Source organism: Silurus meridionalis, chromosome 3 (assembly GCF_014805685.1).
Source record: "Silurus meridionalis isolate SWU-2019-XX chromosome 3, ASM1480568v1, whole genome shotgun sequence".
Lineage (NCBI taxonomy): Eukaryota > Metazoa > Chordata > Actinopteri > Siluriformes > Siluridae > Silurus > Silurus meridionalis.
The window spans coordinates 16,852,953-16,873,445 of record NC_060886.1 but is presented as its reverse complement, the minus strand read 5'-3'; the positions used below and the strand labels follow the sequence as shown (position 1 = coordinate 16,873,445).

General features: G+C 38.3%; 1 protein-coding gene across 8 annotated transcripts in view; it reads right to left on the bottom strand.

The window, feature by feature from the left end:
• Positions 1-12,767: 12,767 nt before the first annotated feature.
• dgkh (diacylglycerol kinase, eta) overlaps positions 12,768-20,493 on the bottom strand; it is a 48,357-nt gene continuing 40,631 nt past the window's right edge. For 6 of the 8 annotated variants that reach the window (XM_046844578.1, XM_046844588.1, XM_046844577.1 and 3 more), the window contains 9 exons: positions 20,313-20,420; positions 18,428-18,541; positions 18,189-18,323; positions 17,832-18,098; positions 17,628-17,720; positions 17,398-17,517; positions 15,827-15,932; positions 14,531-14,661; positions 12,768-12,934 (listed from right to left, as the gene is read on the bottom strand). In XM_046844578.1, the coding sequence (XP_046700534.1) occupies positions 12,848-12,934; positions 14,531-14,661; positions 15,827-15,932; positions 17,398-17,517; positions 17,628-17,720; positions 17,832-18,098; positions 18,189-18,323; positions 18,428-18,541; positions 20,313-20,420 (1,161 nt within the window). In that variant the 3' untranslated portion in view covers positions 12,768-12,847. Of the gene's footprint in view, positions 12,935-14,530; positions 14,662-15,826; positions 15,933-17,397; positions 17,518-17,610; positions 17,721-17,831; positions 18,099-18,188; positions 18,324-18,427; positions 18,542-20,312; positions 20,421-20,493 lie in introns of those variants that run through there. The other 2 variants (XM_046844580.1, XM_046844581.1) reach the window with 2 other exon arrangements.

Below are 20,493 nucleotides of genomic sequence, written 5' to 3'. Positions count from 1 at the left end.
TTTTATAGTTTAGGACAGGGGTCACCAACCTTTTTGAAACTGAAAGCTACACAGTTTTCAGTTTGATCTGAAATAAAAAATTTGCTCAATTTTCCTTTTATTATATGTTATTATTAATAATTAATGAGATTCATCTATGTGAAGTCACTGATCATGTTAATGATTTCTCATAATAATTATCAACAATGATTTAACAAAGTAGGAAACAGCTATGTTTGGAAAAGGCCCACGGGCTACTCATGTGATCCTTGTGGGCCATGTTGGTGACCCCTGGTTTAGGATATAAAACCAAGTAAATCTATTAGCACAATTTTGTAGGCAGAGAGACTGTGGGAGCTGGCTGGATTAATGTGAGGAGTCTGTGGAAGTGGGCATGACTGTAATAAGAAACTGTAAAAGTGAGCAAGATTAATGAGAGAAGTCTGTGAGAATGGGCAGAACTGTTGTAGAAAGACTGTGGGAGTGGGCATGACTGGTAAGGAGAGACTGTGAAAGTAAGCAAGATTAATGAGGGGAGTCTGAAGGAGTCGGCAGGATTAATAAGGGAGAGTCTGTGGGCGTGGGCAGGAATAATGATGGTAGTCTGAGAGAGGGCACAGTTATGAGGGGGAGTATGTGGGAGTGGGCAGGATTATTAAGGGGAATGTGGGAGTGGGCAGGATTATTGAGGGGAGTCTGTGGGAGTGGGCAGGATTAAAGAGTTGGCAGGATTAATGAGGGTAGTCTGAGAGAAGGCATGATTAATGAGGGGAGTCTGAAGAAGTGGACAGGATTAATAAGGGGAAATCTGTAGGATTGAGCAGGATTAATAGGGGGAGTCTGTGGGTGTAAACAGGATTAATGAAGAGAGTCTTTGAGAGTGGGCAGGATTAAAGACAAGAATCTGAAAAAATGGGTCGGATTAATGAAGGGAGTCTGTGGGAATGGGCAGGATTAATGGGGGAGTATATGGGAGTGTTATGGATTAAAGACAGGAATCTGAAAAATAAGCAGGAGACTGGTGAAGAGAGACTGTGGCAGATTACAGAATACCTTTGGAAGCAAGCAGGATTAATAAACACTCCTCTGCACCACTCCAGATGTGAAGGAGCCATAGTCTCACATTAGGTGCTAAGTGTTTCTTGTGTTTTCTGTACAAATTCCAGTGTTTTTTTATTAGCTGATTAGTTTAATATATTATAACAGAAAAAAACATTGAAGCATTGCTGTGTGTGACCAGTTAGTGGTAAATTATGTGAAAGGCAAATAGAATTATGGTCTAGTAAACTTTTTTGTTAGATACAATTTAAAATACAATTATTTAATAGTGAAAATAATTTGAGTATTTTTTATTAACTTGAAAAAAAAAAAAGTTTCTGCTACTATCGTTTTGTTTAATAGACACTTGCAGTTCCACTGTATATACACACACACACACACACACACAGTGGGGCAAAAAAGTATTTAATACACTGTCGAAGTTTTCCCATTTACAAAAAACAGAGAGACCTGTAATTTTCATCATAGGTACACCTCGACTGTGAGAGACAAAATCAAAAATAAAAAAATCCAGAAAATCACATTATATGATTTTTTTTAATAATGAATTTCCATTTTATTGCATGAAATAATTAATTGATCACCTACCAACCAGCAAGAATTCTGTCTCTTACAGACCCATTAGTTTGTCTTTAAGAAGTCCTTCTATCCCCCACTCATTACCTGTAATAATTGCACCTGTTTGATCTCATTACCTGCATAAAAGACATCTGTCCACACACTCAGTCAATCAGACTCCAACCTCTCCACTATGGGAAAGACCAAAGCTGTCTAAGGACACTAGGGACAAAAATGTAGACCTGCACAAGGCTGGGATGGGCTACAAGTCAATAGGCAAACAGCTTGGTGAGAAGGCAACTGTTGGTGCAATTATTAGAAAATGGAAGAAATTCAAGATGATCTCCTTCGGACTGAGGCTCCATGCAAGATCTCCCCTCGTGGGGTATCAGTGATCCTAAGAGAGCTTCAGTCTCATGTCTCTCTTACCATTAGTAACACACTACACCGTCATGCATTAAAATCCTTCAGCACGTGCAAGGTCCCCCTGCTTAAGCCAGCACATGTCCAAGCCCACCTGAAGTTTGTCAAAGACCATCTGGATAATCTAGAGGAGGCATGGGAGAAGGTCATGTGGTCAGATAAGACAAAAATAGAACTATTTGGTATAAACTACATTAGCCGTGTTTGAAGAAAAAAGAAAGGATGAGTACAATCCCAAGAACACCATCCCAACCGTGAAGCATCAAGCTTTGGGGGTGCTTTTCTGCAAAGGGGACAGGACGACAGCACCGTATGGATGGGGCTATCTATCGCAAGATTTTGAGAAACAACCTCCTTCCCTCAGTAAGAGCATTGAAGATGGGTCGTGGCTGGGTCTTCCAGCATGACCAGGACCCCAAACACACAGCCAGGGCAACTAAGGAGTGTCTCCGTAAGAAGCATTTCAAGGTCCTGGAGTGGCCTAGTCAGTCTCCAGACCTGAACCCAATAGAAATCTATGGAGGGAGCTGAAACTCCAAAACCTGTAAGATCTGGAGAAGACCTCTATGGAGGAGTGGGCCAAAATCCCTGCTGGAGTGTGTGCAAACCTGTTCAAGAACTACAGGAAACGTCTGACCTCTGTAAGTGTAAACAAAGGTTTCTGTACCAGATATTGAGTTCTATTTTTCTATTGTATCAAATACTTATTTCATGCAATAAAATTAAAAATAAATTATTTGAAAATCATACAATGTGATTTTCTGGATTTTGTTTTAGATTTTTTTAGATTCTGTTTTACATTCTCACAGTTGAGTTGTACCTACAATGAAAATTACAGATCTCTTCATTTTTGTAAGTGGAAAACTTCATCAGTGTATCAAATACTTATTTGCCCCAGTGTGTGTGTGTGTGTGTGTGTGTGTGTGTGTGTGTGTGTGTGTGTGTGTGTGTGTGTGTGTGTGTGTGTATATATATATATATATATATATATATATATATATATATATATATATATATATATATATATATATACAGGAGTGCAGAATTATTAGGCAAGTTGTATTTTGAGGATTAATTTTATTTGAGGATTAATTTGAACAACAACCATGTTCTCAATGAACACAAAAACTCATTAATATCAAAGCTGAATATTTTTGGAAGTAGTTTTAGTTTTAGCTATTTTAGGGGATATCTGTGTGTGCAGGTGACTATTACTGTGCATAATTATTAGGCAACAACAAAAACAAATTCATACCCATTTCAATTATTTATTTTACCAGTGAAACCAATATAACATCTCAACATTCACAAATATACATTTCTGACATTCAAAAACCAAACAAAAACAAATCAGTGACCAATATAGCCACCTTTCTTTGCAAGGACACTCAAAAGCCTGCCATCCATGGATTCTGTCAGTGTTTTGATCTGTTCACCATCAACATTGCGTGCAGCAGCAACCACAGCCTCCCAGACACTGTTCAGAGAGGTGTACTGTTTTCCCTCCTTGTAAATCGCACATTTGATGATGGACCACAGGTTCTCAATGGGGTTCAGATCAGGTGAACAAGGAGGCCATATCATTAGATTTTCTTCTTTTATACCCTTTCTTGCCAGCCACGCTGTGGAGTACTTGGGCGTGTGTGATGGAGCATTGTCCTGCATGAAAATCATGTTTTCTTGAAGGATGCAGACTTCTTCCTGTACCACTGCTTGAAGAAGGTGTCTTCCAGAAACTGGCAGTAGGACTGGGAGTTCAGCTTGACTCCATCCTCAACCCGAAAAGGCCCCACAAGCTCATCTTTGATGATACCAGCCCAAACCAGTACTCCACCTCCACCTTGCTGGCGTCTGAGTCGGACTGGAGCTCTCTGCCCTTTACCAATCCAGCCACGGGCCCATCCATCTGGCCCATCAAGACTCACTCTCATTTCATCAGTCCATAAAACCTTGGATAATCTAGAGGAGGCATGGGAGAAGGTCATGTGGTCAGATAAGACAAAAATAGAACTATTTGGTATAAACTACATTAGCCGTGTTTGAAGAAAAAAGAAAGGATGAGTACAATCCCAAGAACACCATCCCAACCGTGAAGCATCAAGCTTTGGGGGTGCTTTTCTGCAAAGGGGACAGGACGACAGCACCGTATGGATGGGGCTATCTATCGCAAGATTTTGAGAAACAACCTCCTTCCCTCAGTAAGAGCATTGAAGATGGGTCGTGGCTGGGTCTTCCAGCATGACCAGGACCCCAAACACACAGCCAGGGCAACTAAGGAGTGTCTCCGTAAGAAGCATTTCAAGGTCCTGGAGTGGCCTAGTCAGTCTCCAGACCTGAACCCAATAGAAATCTATGGAGGGAGCTGAAACTCCAAAACCTGTAAGATCTGGAGAAGACCTCTATGGAGGAGTGGGCCAAAATCCCTGCTGGAGTGTGTGCAAACCTGTTCAAGAACTACAGGAAACGTCTGACCTCTGTAAGTGTAAACAAAGGTTTCTGTACCAGATATTGAGTTCTATTTTTCTATTGTATCAAATACTTATTTCATGCAATAAAATTAAAAATAAATTATTTGAAAATCATACAATGTGATTTTCTGGATTTTGTTTTAGATTTTTTTAGATTCTGTTTTTACATTCTCACAGTTGAGTTGTACCTACAATGAAAATTACAGATCTCTTCATTTTTTGTAAGTGGAAAACTTCATCAGTGTATCAAATACTTATTTGCCCCAGTGTGTGTGTGTGTGTGTGTGTGTGTGTGTGTGTGTGTGTGTGTGTGTGTGTGTGTGTGTGTGTGTGTGTATATATATATATATATATATATATATATATATATATATATATATATATATATATATATATATATACAGGAGTGCAGAATTATTAGGCAAGTTGTATTTTGAGGATTAATTTTATTTGAGGATTAATTTGAACAACAACCATGTTCTCAATGAACACAAAAACTCATTAATATCAAAGCTGAATATTTTTGGAAGTAGTTTTAGTTTTAGCTATTTTAGGGGATATCTGTGTGTGCAGGTGACTATTACTGTGCATAATTATTAGGCAACAACAAAAACAAATTCATACCCATTTCAATTATTTATTTTACCAGTGAAACCAATATAACATCTCAACATTCACAAATATACATTTCTGACATTCAAAAACCAAACAAAAACAAATCAGTGACCAATATAGCCACCTTTCTTTGCAAGGACACTCAAAAGCCTGCCATCCATGGATTCTGTCAGTGTTTTGATCTGTTCACCATCAACATTGCGTGCAGCAGCAACCACAGCCTCCCAGACACTGTTCAGAGAGGTGTACTGTTTTCCCTCCTTGTAAATCGCACATTTGATGATGGACCACAGGTTCTCAATGGGGTTCAGATCAGGTGAACAAGGAGGCCATATCATTAGATTTTCTTCTTTTATACCCTTTCTTGCCAGCCACGCTGTGGAGTACTTGGGCGTGTGTGATGGAGCATTGTCCTGCATGAAAATCATGTTTTCTTGAAGGATGCAGACTTCTTCCTGTACCACTGCTTGAAGAAGGTGTCTTCCAGAAACTGGCAGTAGGACTGGGAGTTCAGCTTGACTCCATCCTCAACCCGAAAAGGCCCCACAAGCTCATCTTTGATGATACCAGCCCAAACCAGTACTCCACCTCCACCTTGCTGGCGTCTGAGTCGGACTGGAGCTCTCTGCCCTTTACCAATCCAGCCACGGGCCCATCCATCTGGCCCATCAAGACTCACTCTCATTTCATCAGTCCATAAAACCTTAGAAAAATCAGTCTTGAGATATTTCTTGGCCCAGTCTTGACGTTTCAGCTTGTGTGTCTTGTTCAGTGGTGGTCGACTTTCTGCCTTTCTTACCTTGGCCATGTCTCTGAGTATTGCACACCTTGTGCTTTTGGGCACTCAGTGATGTTGCAGCTCTGAAATATGGCCAAACTGGTGGCAAGTGGCATCTTGGCAGCTGCACGCTTGACTTTTCTCAGTTCACGGGCAGTTATTTTGCGCCTTGGTTTTCCACACGCTTCTTGCGACCCTGTCGACTATTTTGAATGAAACGCTTGATTGTTCGATGATCACGCTTCAGAAGCTTGGCTATTTTAAGACTGCTGCATCCCTCTGCAATATATCTCACTATTTTTGACTTTTCTGAGCCTGTCAAGTCCTTCTTTTGACCCATTTTGCCAAAGGAAAGGAAGTTGCCTAATAATTATGCACACCTGATATAGGGTGTTGATGTCATTAGACCACACCCTTCTCATTACAGAGATGCACATCACCTAATATGCTTAATTGGTAGTAGGCTTTCCAGCCTATACAGCTTGGAGTAAGACAACATGCATAACGAGGATGATGTGGTCAAAATACTCATTTGCCTAATAATTCTGCACTCCTGTATATATATATATATATATATATATATATATATATATATATATATATATATATATATATATATACAGTGCCCTCCACAATTATTGGCACCCCTGTTTAAGATGTGGTCGTGGACTTCTAAAAATTCTCCTTTTTTAAAACAACATAGAACCCAAATGCAAAAAAGAAAAATCCAACCTTTCATTTAAGTACATAACTTTGGTGGTAAAAAAAATCATACATTTAGAAAAATAAAAAAAACTTGAAATCATGTGTCCCACAATTATTGGCACCCCTAACAATTCCTCTGAAAAATAAAATTTTTTTTTAATATATTTTCTGTAGTTGCTAAGGTTGGTCAGGGTATCTAGGGACTTTTAATTAGTAATTCATGATTTCCTGTTTCCTGGGGTATAAATATGACGTGACACAGAGGCCTAATTCTCTTACCCATTTGTCAACATGGCAAAGACAAGAGAACACACCATTCAAGTGTGTCGACCTTCATAAGTCAGGCAATGGCTACAAGAAAATAGCCACTCACCTTAACTTGCCGGTATCTACAGTCAGAGGAATCATTAAGGAGTTTAAAACAACTGGAACAGTGACAAACAAGGCTGGAAGAGGTCCCAAGTTTATCTTGCCACAACGCACAGTGAGGAGGATGGTAAGAGAAGTAAAAAAATTTCCCAAGCTCACCGTCACAGAATTGCATCAAAGAGTGGCATCTTGGGGTCACAGAGTCTCCAAAACAACCATCAGACGCTCTCTACATGCCAACAAGCTGTTTGGGAGGCATGCAAGGAAAAAGCCTTTTCTCACTAACACTCACAAACGTAAACGCCTGGAGTTTGCTAAGCGGTACTGGGACTTCAACTGGGATCGTGTGCTTTGGTCAGATGAGACTAAGATTGAGCTTTTTGGCAACAAACACTCTAAGTGGGTCTGGCGTAAAACAAAAGATGAGTATGCCGAAAAGCACCTCATGCCCACCGTGAAGTATGGTGGAGGATCTGTGATGCTGTGGGCCTGTTTCTCTTCCAAAGGCCCTGGGAACCTTGTTAGGGTGCATGGCATTATGAACGCTTTGAAGTACCAGGATATTTTAAATAAAAACCTGATGGCCTCTGCCAGAAAGCTGAAGATGGGTCGTCATTGGGTCTTTCAGCAGGATAATGATCCAAAACATGTGGCAAAATCTACACAAAAGTGGTTCAACAGTCACAAACTCAAGGTCCTCCCATGGCCATCTCAGTCCCCAGACCTCAACCCAATCGAAAACCTGTGGGGCGAGCTAAAGAGAAGAGTGCATAAGAGAGGACCCAGGACACTGGATGATCTAGAAAGATTGTGCAAAGAAGAATGGTCAAAATCCTCTCTCTGTGTTCTCCAATCTTGTGAAATGTTATAGGAGGAGATTAAGTGCTGTCTTGTTGGCAAAAGGAGGTTGTACAAAGTATTAACATCAGGGGTGCCAATAATTGTGGCACAGATGATTTCAAGTTTTTTTTTTTTTATAAATGTGTGATTTTTTTTACCACCAAAGTTATGTACTTAAATAAAAGGTTGGATTTTTCTCTTTTTTTTGCATTTGGGTTCTATGTTGTTTTAAAAAAAAAGGAGAATTTTTTGAAGTCCACGACCACATCTTAAACAGGGGTGCCAATAATTGTGGAGGGCACTGTATATATATATATATATATATATATATATATATAAAAAATATAATTTTAAACAAACATTACTAAATTATTATAAAAAAACTTGTTTAATACTAAACATTTACATTTTGGAACCTGAATGTGGTTAAATTATAATATTTTGGGACAGAAATAGATATTTCTATTGCTGTTCCTTTTGATAACTTCAGTTTCTAACCTGCTTTTCTTAAAATAAATAAATAAATAAATAAAAACTTTTTTGGGAGATTTTATATGTAATTAAATGTTAGAGCCTCACAGACTCTAGTTTCTCTGCACCTTGCCACTATTTAAACAGCATATAGGCAAAGAAGTCATACTGCAACTACTATTAAATCAGTAATTATGTAACAAATATAGATTATAATGATAAATATCAAATAGGGAATTTTATTTAATACTAAATTATTTTATTTCTTACGAGCAAAAATGTACTGTAAACATGTAATGAAAAATGGCTACATTGTAATGTTAACTCTATAGTATATAGATTTGTAAACAAACTCAGTAGTCTGCTCCTAAATTATTGGCACCTTTTGTAAAAATTGGTGAATAGAAAACTGCATACGGCCAATTAGCATAAGAGTACACAAAAATATGAGAGAAAACAATCCTTATTTTTCCTACTTTTTTAAATTTACCCAACTCTTAAGCAGTCTTAATATTTCAATTTGATATAAATATGTAGCAGCGATTCGTTCTATTTCTTTTCCCCCCTTTTTTTTCAGTGTAACATTAGACTAATTAACCCAAAAACATTTTGCTTTTACATTCTGCATACTTCTGAAGATGAATTTTATATGATAAGATTTTTAGTTGTACATATTAATTTCAATACTTCAAAAACTGGACAACTCAAGAAAGATATCAGACTGAACATGACACCATACATTGTGTATGCATTCAGTTTTATTGAAGAAGTAAGATATTAAGTGGCACCATTTTACCACTTCAAAATGTACAACAAAATTGAGACATTTATTCAATCAGGATACAAAAATACACATCTCAGTGACTTTCATATTGTAATAAATAGTTAATCATGCACCTACGATAAAAAGGCACAGAAAACAGTCACTCAGTAGTCATAAAAATTACCAACTACTTTACCAAAAAAGATCATCCAGAATCAATACAAGTGACTACTGTAACATTATATCCCAATGGTGAAAACACATACACATTTCTTTAATCTTAATAAATATGCAAATGTTGTATATAGCTATACACATAGTTTTACAAATGAAACTGTGCCATTGTAAACACAACGTAAACAAATGAAACTCACATCGCACTTCTCATCATGTCAGCGATATGCGTTAAAGCAGTCATGCTATAAAAAAGGTCTTGTCTGAATTGGGTTTCGAAAAAAAGAAAAAAAAAAAGAGTCAGGCAGTATACAGCTTTATGTACACCATCTATAGATAAGCCCAAGTCTTATCAAAAACAAGCTCAGTCTCGTGGATACGCTCGTTAGAGCCTGCTAAGAGACAAGATACACATGAACGTGTGCACACGAAGTAACTGCAGTTTGAGAGGAAGACTGCACTTGGGGAAAATGAATGCAAATGAAACCACGTACGAGGCACTGTTATTCTGAGGTCAGTTAACCTGCTACAGTTGAGAAAAGGTAAATCTCTAAGGCCAATTTCTGGAGCAATCAGTTCACTAATTTGCAAAGGTGCTATATTCAGAGGTCATAAGACTATAACAGGAATCTTAGCATGTATGGCACTACACAATGTTAACACTGCACTGTGGTAGTTTCTAGAGGAATGCAGTCAGCTGATCACATGCACTTGCATCACTGGACCCAAGACCTAAGATCAGTGTGGGTTAAATCACGTTCTCATTGTCTTTAACTCCTTTAATGGCAATGCATATTTGTTTATGAAGAGTGAAAATAAAAGAAACACTATATTCACTAATATAACAAGTGACATGCTTTGGAACAAAAAAAATTTGTTTCCATTAGCACCCTAAAGAGTTCTTTGGGGTTTGACCCTGTTGAGAAAGGCTCTACACTGAAACTTACGAAAGAGGGGTTTCTTTTGAAAAAGTTAGAGTAGAAAACCTTTAGAAAGTTAAAGAACTCATGAGGAAACTGTGTAGCGTGATGAATTATATGACCCAAAAATAACCATGTTGGTTCAAATTAGAAGCACACTGATCAGGCCTCCTCCTTACTCTCCTAATAAATCCTGATGGTTTTCTACACTCTTTAACCCTCATATTCTAGAGCAGGGTTCACCAGCCTTTTTGAAACTAAGAGCTAATTCTTGGGTACCAATTAATGTGAAGGGCTACCAGTTTGATACACACAGTTTTCAGTTTGATCTGAAATAACAAATTTGCTCAATTTAACTTTTATTATATGTTATTATTAATAATTAATAATATTCATCTATGTGAAGACACTGATCATGTTAATGATTTCTCATAATAATTATCAACAATGATTTAACAAAGTAGAAAACAGCTATTTTTTAGAAAAGGCCCGCAGTCTACCCATGTGGTTCTTGCGGGCACCACGTTGGTGACCCCTGTTCTAGAGGTTCTGAACACAGTACAGTTTGTTTGAGACAACAACAGTTCAGCAGAGGAAGCAAGTCATCTAATCTGCAGTCAACTGGATGGACATGTTTAAATGACATTTTTAATGTGACATCCAGCTGTACTGCTATTTTTCTTTTTAATTTCTGGATATTTGACTATATGTCTATAGAATTTACATAAATTGCCTTTTAAATGTATCTTCATACAGAGTGTAAAGTTATTGAATGCACACTCAATTCTTAATCAAAAATCACTTTGAGAATATATAAGTAATTCTATTATTATTTTTAAGTATTTTTAGGAATCGAAAGTTTACCTAAACCCACACGAAGTGCTCTGCCGCCCCCTATAGTAAATCTTTAATATGACATACACCCCAGGAGGAACCAACATGAAGTTAATAAATGACATGACTGAAGGTGGAGAATGAACATCTCTGTTAAAATGAAAATAAAAGAGGCACAGCAGGCAATTCTGCTAGTTCCATAGTGAGTCTAATAGAACATCCAGTTGTCTAACGAATTATCCTGGAAGCACAATTGAATAGAGTGAACCGACGACTTGCTTAAGGAAGATTTTATGAATTTGGAGAGAATATGGCATGTCCACAAGCCCACCTTAAACTAAAATATCTAAAATAACGAGTGCATGAATTGATTTCTTTTTTTTTGTGTGGAAAAAAAAAATCACATAAAGCTTCATAGAGAAGAAAATGTATCAAAATAAATACAATATTGCACCTTCAATAGAATACAACAGCATTTAACATATAAAGGTGATTACTAAACATTATTATAAATCACATCTGTATTTATGGTGCATTATACACCATCAAATGTGTAAGCTCTATATAACGTGCTAAAATTAATCTATACAAACCATTTCCTTACAACTGGAATTAACAGTAGAGACTGTTTCAACATATTTACAGTGCATATATTAACCAACAAAAACCTCACTTATGCATGTTTACCCTGTAATGCCAACAACTTAATACAATTTAAATCTGGGTGTCTTATCAAACTTATCCTTAGTTGGAGGAATTATGAGAAACTTAGGCAAAGTTGCAGATCAACTGCAATATCTTATGACCAACACATGATTCTTATTGCAAGCAAAATACCTAAATGTTCCAAATAGGCCTACAGTCAAAATGCAGAGAAGTGACTCCGTTATTTCATATCTTAATTTCCACGCTAATAATCTGATATTTAAAATGAACGATTTGTTTTGAATTTGCATACTAATGCAAACTAAAGCAAATTAGTAAAAAAAAAAAAGAAAAGAAAAGCATGGGGCGCATTCACTGTACTTGTCTCTACTGATATCTTTAAAGAACTGATATTTCTGTCCTAACTGAAAAGAAATCCTACAATAAAGCACACTTTTACAATAAATACTGCTCTTTGACACGAAAGTCTCATGCAAACAAATATATAGAAATGAAACAGCAGTCTAATAAGACCACATGGATGCTTCAGTAGTAACAAATGGCATCATACTAAAGTCATATAAAACTTGTTCAAGTGTTAGTTTTGTACAATAATAATAATAATAATAATAAAATAAAAAAAAAAACGACACTAATCATGCAGTGAAATAGATATCCAAAAATCAAGCAAATTCAACATGCATCAGAATGTCACTGCTCACTCGACTTGCTTCCCGGCCTGAAAAACCATTTGCTATGCAATTTGAGTGCAACTCTTCAGCAGCCATTTTCCTGTCTCCTTAAAATGTAAACAGTGCTGTCGAAAGAAGAATATTGCTGACACATCACGTCTCGGTCCTACTGTAGCCATCCACCACAAGGCGAAACGCCAGCAAGCTATTACCCGGCCTTGCTTCACCCACAGTGAACACTTTATGGAAGTCCTGTTTTGCTACTTGACTCTTTTTAAGATGCCAGAAGTTGCCTCTGCAATGAGAGTTTGCATACCTGATTGTGCCATCAATGCAATAAGAAATGGCTTTTTTTTTTTTTCTCCGTTTTTGTTTTTGTAAATCGAACAACCTCCTGAAAATATTCAACCACTACGATTCTTTTGGCACCAGCACGCGTACTAAAACAACACATTCGCAGGTACTCTAAAGCCCCCCCCTCGTTACCGAGCTCATCCAGACAATGCAGCTGTGTAAAATGTTCACTTCTCCTGAAGGAAAGGACTCCTTGAGCCTCACAGGTCCACCATGGCACTCTTGGCCAGCTCTTTAGTTCCCTGGAGAATTCTCTTCATATGACCCACCTTCGAGATCCCCAGATCCTGTGCAAATAATAATGGCATATTTGCAGTTTGTGAATTACATGTACAGCAAAGAAAGAACATCAATTTCTCAGAGTAGCACTTTTTATTTTATTTAAAATAAAGGAGATCTATTTAGGTTGGTGTGTACATACACATTTAACCACGTCAAATTATTCATGCTTTGAGAACAGGTTAAAAATGATCTAAAAAACTAAATCTATATGTTCATGACTGAATGAATTTGTACTTAAAAATACAATGTATTGGCAAAACTACATGGCAATGCTCCCTCCTTTACGAAAGCAAAATCTGAACACTTTTAAACTACCATTCATTTGGTAAAAGGCTTCATACAAATAACAAATTTGCTGGTATCAGAGCTTAAAATATTTATGAATAATATAATTTTTCACCCTAAACAAGCAACAATAATAGCAAACATTTTTTTACTGGTTTGTCAACACATGGGATGTGAAAAATCTCTGACCTGAAATAAGAGAAAAAGACCAAATACTAAATTGATGCATTTCACCATTTCCAGGCGTTTTATTCTGGAATGACTATATAATATTGGTCATGTGACTGCAGCTGTATTCTGTGAAGTTTTTTTCCCCCAGTGTACGAATAGACAAAACATTTTGGTTGTTTTTGTCCGTTTGCTGGAAGTCTGGTGAAGAAATACGTAATTTTTTTCAAGGCTACAACATATGTCATATATTATCATTAAGACTGTTGACACATTCACCACAAATAATAAACGTACAATTAATGCTACAGAAACAACATTGGAGAAGCCAGGTTGCAGATGAGGTTTTAAGTAGTGGATGTTTAAGTGATACACACAAGACTTGTCTTTTTGCGCAGTTCTGCTAAGTGTGATTTATGTGACATCTGAGACAATACACGTATGAAACCATAATATACTCAACAAGTGCAAATGATAGGAAAATACAATGATGGGAATATGGTCAATGGTGGGTTTTTTAGATACTGGTTTATTCATTTAGGAGCATATTATGTGGCTGTGCGATTGTATTTAGCAGCAGATTTGCACTTGTTTGATTCATTGAATCGAATCTCTTCTTGTTCCTGCCATGTGACACACACACACCAACGGACAGACACACACATATACTCACACTCTCGCACACGGACGCCTTGTTGTACTCAGGAAATACAAACAAATGCATGCTCATTTACTCTTAGCGACCGACACCAGTGAACTAATGTGTCTATAACACACAACACGAGCTGATGCATGTGTCACACCATGCTGCAGGTGCAGTCACTCTATTTAGATGCCCTCAGTGTGAGCGGATCTCCCCTCTCCACCTTTTCACCTCTCACTGACTCTATTCTAATCCCAACATTTTCCAAAGCTCTATCATGGCAGGGCCACAAACAGTTAGTTAGCATGTAAGTAGGTTCCAGTTTCAAACGACACTCGCACAAAGGAAGCCAAGCAGAGCAGTGCAGCACGAAACAGCAAACAGGGTCAGGTAAAAAGGACAGAAAAGATACAGAGACAGAGTCAGTGAAAGCTAAAGGGAGAGAGATAAAGTTCTGCTTATTCTGAGGAACATTGTGAGGCACGAAAGGGGCATGTGTGTATACCTTCAGGTCCCTCCTCTCCAGGTGAAGGAGCTCGGAGCCGCGGATGTCGTGGCGGATGAAGGTGTCTTTGTATTCCCCCAAGCTGAGCTGCTCCAGCCAGGCGCCCACTTCCTCAGTGCCCCACCTCTGAACTACACAAGTCAAGAGCAACAAGGCCCCTTCAGTCTCCAAGCCCCGGACACGCCGCGAAGGACATGAGCAAACGGAGTCATGGGGGCCGAGGTACAACAAAATAAAACAAAACAACAACAACAACAACAACCACACAGGGAGGAAGGAATCAAAAACAGAAAGAGAAGAGACAGAAAGGAGTGGCGGCAGCAGCTGGCTAAAAGAGGGTTAAACAGGTTTTGGTTTGGTACGAAGTCTCTGGTCACTGGCACACATCCAGAGGGTCATTTCTCGCATGCAGGTTATCAGAGTGAGACATTCACCACTGCATTCAGAGCAGACACAAGAGACAGCAGAAGAGAGAAAGAACAAGAGAGAGAGAGAGAGAGAGAGAAAGCAGGGAGGATGGGAGGTTTAAGCCTATGCACCCTGATGATCTATCTCTGGACCCTGAACCATGGTTTCAACTGTCCTCTTCCATCCAGCCATTCACTTGTTCATGTACAGGCCGAAAGCCATGCGTCAGATAGACATCGTTAAGCTTAAACGCTGACATCATCCTCAGAAACACCCAGGGGCCATTTCTTTTAATTGTAAGCAATGATTTATAATCTTTACAGCCTCCTAGAATCCATAAAACTGTTTTGAACATTTTCAATTGTTGAGAAGTGCTACCTAACTGACCATTCCCAATTCATACATTTCAACCTAAAACTACTCGAAATAGGATTTCTGATTTATTTGTGGATGCATGTTAATGGTTTTCCTTTCATGAACTTCTTTGTCCTAGCGGTTTGTGCCTGCTGTTCACGTGTGGACACATGAGACTGTATCTGACTCACAGGACAACAATCATGTACAAAGGAGGTGCAGGATGCTCATGGATGGTTGGGTTGTATTGAGGACGTCACAGAACAAAGAACTCTTGGAAGGGGGGTGGGGGGTTACAGATGCTACATGAAGGTCTATGGCATCAAACATGCCTCACAGCACTGCCGTGATGGATTCAAAAGGTCAGCCACATAATTATTTCACTCTGAACTGTGGCATTGGTAAATAGGGCTATGTTATTCCTCTCAAGTGCAAACCGCAATCGGGCAACCTTATGGTTAAAAAATGCCAACTCCTAATGTCCAGCTATGAAATTCTTGGTGTGTTTAATTTCAGAGCATCACAAAATCTTACCTGACTGTGGGCTGGACTTCTTTAGTGCTTTCTCTTTCTTGAACTTTGGCACAATACGGAACATGCCACTTCGGCTGTTTCTCTTGCCATACTCCAGAGAGTGGTCCTATCACAAACATACAATTCAAGTAAATGTTTCTGAATGTGGGTGTTTAGTATTTTGGTGTTGGGAAAGCATGTTTAATATGATTATGTGCATGTTGGTAATGGGCATTTTAGTTTTGAAGATGTTGGTCTTTTAAATGTTGAGCATGCTGGTGATGGACTGGTGATGTGTGTGTTTTCTGATGTTACTATGGACACATTGAGCATGTGGTGGCATGACAGGCATGTTTGAACATATGGGTGATGGACAGGTATGGAATGTTGGCACCGGTCGAGCCGGACATATTGGTGAACACTGGTGGACAGTAAGGAAGTACATTTTCATTTGGGGAGACTTTAACTTCATTTCAAAGTCAAATAGACTTTTTACTCAACTACATTTTGTGAAATCAGTCGTTCCTTTTTATTTACGAGTGGAAAAAAATTGAACTCTTCAAACAAGCAGCAAGCCATCAAACAGTGTAGACTGCACACTCTGTTTTGAACAATTTGAGGGGAATAAATGATGGAAAAAACTCCTGACTTTAACTTATTACAGCACACGTGGCCTTATTAGTGCAATTTTTTTGAAGTAGTTAAAAAAGAAGGTTTTGGGCCAATGATAATTTTAATAGATATCAATTAGTGTTTAACTTATTGTTGTGTTAAGAGTAACATTAAGAGTCTTTTCAAACAAACTGTGATTAAGCAAAGAGTCTTGTAATAAAAATGATAATAGGAACATTATAGCCATAAAAAGTCATAGTAGTTTGGATATTTAAGTACATTTGAAAGCCAATAATTCTGTACTTTTACTCAAGTAAACATTTAATAGGAGCACTTTTACTTTTACTGGAGTAATATTTTACAAAGTGTATCTCTACTTTTACTCAAGTACATGCTTTATATACTTCATCCACCACAGTTGGTGAAGGACATGCATGTGATGTGTACGTTACTTATGGGTGTTGAGCGTATTGGTAATGGATATGTTAGTGATGGACATGCGCGTAATAGTAAAAATGTGCTGAATGATGGTGTATGCTGCAATCTGTCTCACACTATTACACATCACATGCCTAGAGTTTGTTCTACATCAGTGGTCCCCAACATTTTTTGCGCCACAGACAATATTTTCACGGATCGGCCTTTAAGGTGTGGCGGATAAATACAACTAAATAAAATTATACGACCGGCATAAAAACTGGCATTTTCTAAATATGATAATAAATGTAAATCCACGGGGTTGTTTTTGTTCTTTTTGCCAGCTTGGGGTTTTGAATTTAGCGGTAATGTATCGTGTTAGCGGCCGGAGCAGCCCCTTTAAGAAGGTAGAACGCATCATGACATGCAATAAAATGGAAATAATGTAAGTTATGCATTCTTTTTGTGCGGCCCGGTACCAATTGACCCACGGACCGGTGCTGGTTCACAGCTTGGGGGTTGGGGACCACTGTTCTACATACTCAATAATAAGCTGGGCTCACCTCCTCATCATTGGGCTGGAGAATATAGTAAAGCCATGGGATCTCAGCCAGCTTGCCCAACTCCACCTCAACACACTGCAAAGCACTGGACAATAACTCCTCATCAGGAGGGTCAAGTTGCTGTACAGACACAATCCCACAAAATGAAACAGGACCTAACATTACAGTCATAGACTGCAATGACCATGTAGAAATAAGATGTAAGCACTGAACTTTCAATATTGCCTAACCAATGACACTCGTCCCACTAGAAGCGATTCAGTCTCGTTGTGCAGAGCCTTCACGGTGCTGGTCACCTCAATGGCTGTGTTCCTTGTCAGACTCTAAACAAAACACATACAGCGGATTATATTAAAACACATCTTCAGTCAAATGTGCATAAGTTTTTATTATGATTAGTGGTTTGCATGTTTTATATTAAACTGCTACCTCACCTCAGGGAACTTCGGATGAGTTTTGTTGATGGCGTGAGATGCAGCATTGACAGCATGAGCAAGCTCTTGTTCTAAAAGTCCGTTCGTCTTGGCGGCCTCACAGATCCTGGTGATGAGCTCCTCTGCTGCACGCGCACACATCTGCACAAGTGAAGCTTCCTCCTCAGTGGCTAAGTCTACAGAGTGCTGCGAGTACAGGTGTGGCCTCAGTGGAGGCTTGTCATACTTCAACTTGTCCTCCCAGGACTTTAGAGTGTTCTCAAATGCCTGTAGGGAAAAAAAAGCAAGAAATTAGACTGCAAGCAGCAGAACCTGAGTTTTTTTTTTTTCAGTCTGAACCTGCTCACTGTCACTTACTCTATCTCTGGTCAGCATCTGGGCTCTATTCTTGTGCTGGATCTTAATTACTCCAGGAGGCTGGATCCAGGCTTCTCCATCCACTTGAATAGGCACCCCTTCATCTCCTAGGATGGTAATCTTCACTGTTCGGCACTATAACACGATCGAATTTTGACAGCATATGAGTATTTCAGTACAGTCTGGAGAATTATTTCAAATCTTATCTGACATTTTGAAGTTATGTTTTTAAAGTGTACCTGTGCAATACGGTGATGCTGGAGCTTGATCACTCTGGATACAGCCATTTGCATACTCCCAAACACAGCTACTACTTCCAAGATTTTGTCATCAAAGGATGGAGCACAGAATATCTAATGGGAGAGATAAAAGCATTGTACTCATACTTTTTATTGATAATATCTGTTGCACATCATGAATAGAAATTATTGTTTTAGATTGTGCTTGTTGAAATTTGAAATCACTTTCAAGGGATGAATCACTGTCAAAGAGGGAGAGTCGGGTGAAATTCCCATTTATACCATTTAGATTAATTTTCTAAAGTGTGATAACACGTTTTAATTTTACAAAAGATGCTGTAAAAGTAACCTATTTCTTATACTTATTGTTTAAGAAAAAAGGAGGAGCATAGGGGCAGCTTGCACAACCCGTGCAGTTCAGATCACTTGGAGAGCAAGTTCTCAAAGCAGTAGCTAGTTATATCACGAATCAGATCATAAATCAGACTTAGTGTTAGAATGTCTTCATTGTGGCTTTATACTTGAGGTTAAAATCACACTGCCAATATACCTTCTTGCACAGTCAGATCCCTTGGACGGGAGAAATGTTGTAAGTCCCTGCTAAAGTTTTGGACAGACATGTAGTGGTATTTATCAGCAGATGTCTAAAAGCAATTGACAAAATATCTGTGGCCAGAAGCACACTAAACAGGTCTAAAGTTTAATGTCATATGAACTGCCTCACCATACAATGAAAATAGTACTCTTGGTGCTATGCTTTGGGTTTTTGCAGGTGCTTATTTGTTATGAAACTCCGACACCTACAGAATAATGGCTATAAGCAGGCAGGTTTCTGTGTGTTAGAAATATATAGAAGGAAGTCCAAGACACTCCGTTTGGGATCAAATGATCAAGATCTACAGTTGTGTGAAAGTGAAAGTACACCCTCTATGAATTCTATGGTTTTATGTATCAGATCATAATAAAAGTCATCTGGTCCTTATCATGTTTTAAAATGAAGTAAATACAACCTCAGACGGGCAACAATAAATTACACCTTTTACAAAAATCAACCTAAAACTGGAAAACTGCACCTAATGATTCAAAAGCTTGTAGAACCACTCTAAGCAGGAACAACTTGTTTTGTATATTTTCTATGACTTTATCAGTTTCTTAAATCATTGTGGAGAAATTTCGAAACATTGTTTTAGTTCGTTGAGGTTTGTGGGCATTTGTTTATGCACAACACTCTTAAGGTTCTGCCACAGCTTTTAAATCCAGTTGACACTTTGACAGAGCCATTGCAAAACCTCGATTCTGTTCTTATTCAGACATTCTGTTGTAGATTTAATGGTGTGCTTGTGTTCATTGTTCTGTTGCAAGACCCAAAACTTTAGCTTTTAGACAGATGGGCTCAGAGTCTAAAATTCTTTGGTATACATGGTCATTGTTCATTACGTTCATGGCCAACTCAATGACAGCAAGTTGCCTATGTTCATTGTCACATGACTGTACCTGTTTATTTTGCTGAAGAAAATGCATCAGCTTGAATCTGACCACAGAGAACGTAAATGGGCACATTCAGCACCTCCATTAAAACCGTACATAAACCTTTAAATAATAAATGCTGGCAAGAGGCATGTTTGGGGTCATGGGTATTGTAGTTTACATGATTGCACTTTGGACTATTGTGGGTGCATATAAAAAGATGCCAAATATATCAAACAAGGATGGCTTGTTTTCCTGATGTAAGCCATACATCAGTGCATGCTGGATCACACACACAAAAATCATCTGAACTCTTAATAGTGAAAAATCTAATTTCAATATAGTTCCAAAGCTTGGGATGTATACAGTATAGCAGATACAGGAAGGGGAGTGAGCAAGGATTATTAGAGACACTTACATCATCCTCTTTGGTCCCACCCCAGAAGTTGGTTCCTCCTGCATAACTTGGGATGTTCAGCACAGCAATTCCTTGGAGACTGGGAAGCGGGATGTACTGTCCATCACACTACAAAAGCCATCATATAAAAATAACAAACTCAGACTTATTTTAGAGCAGAAATTAATAGTAATCCATTAAT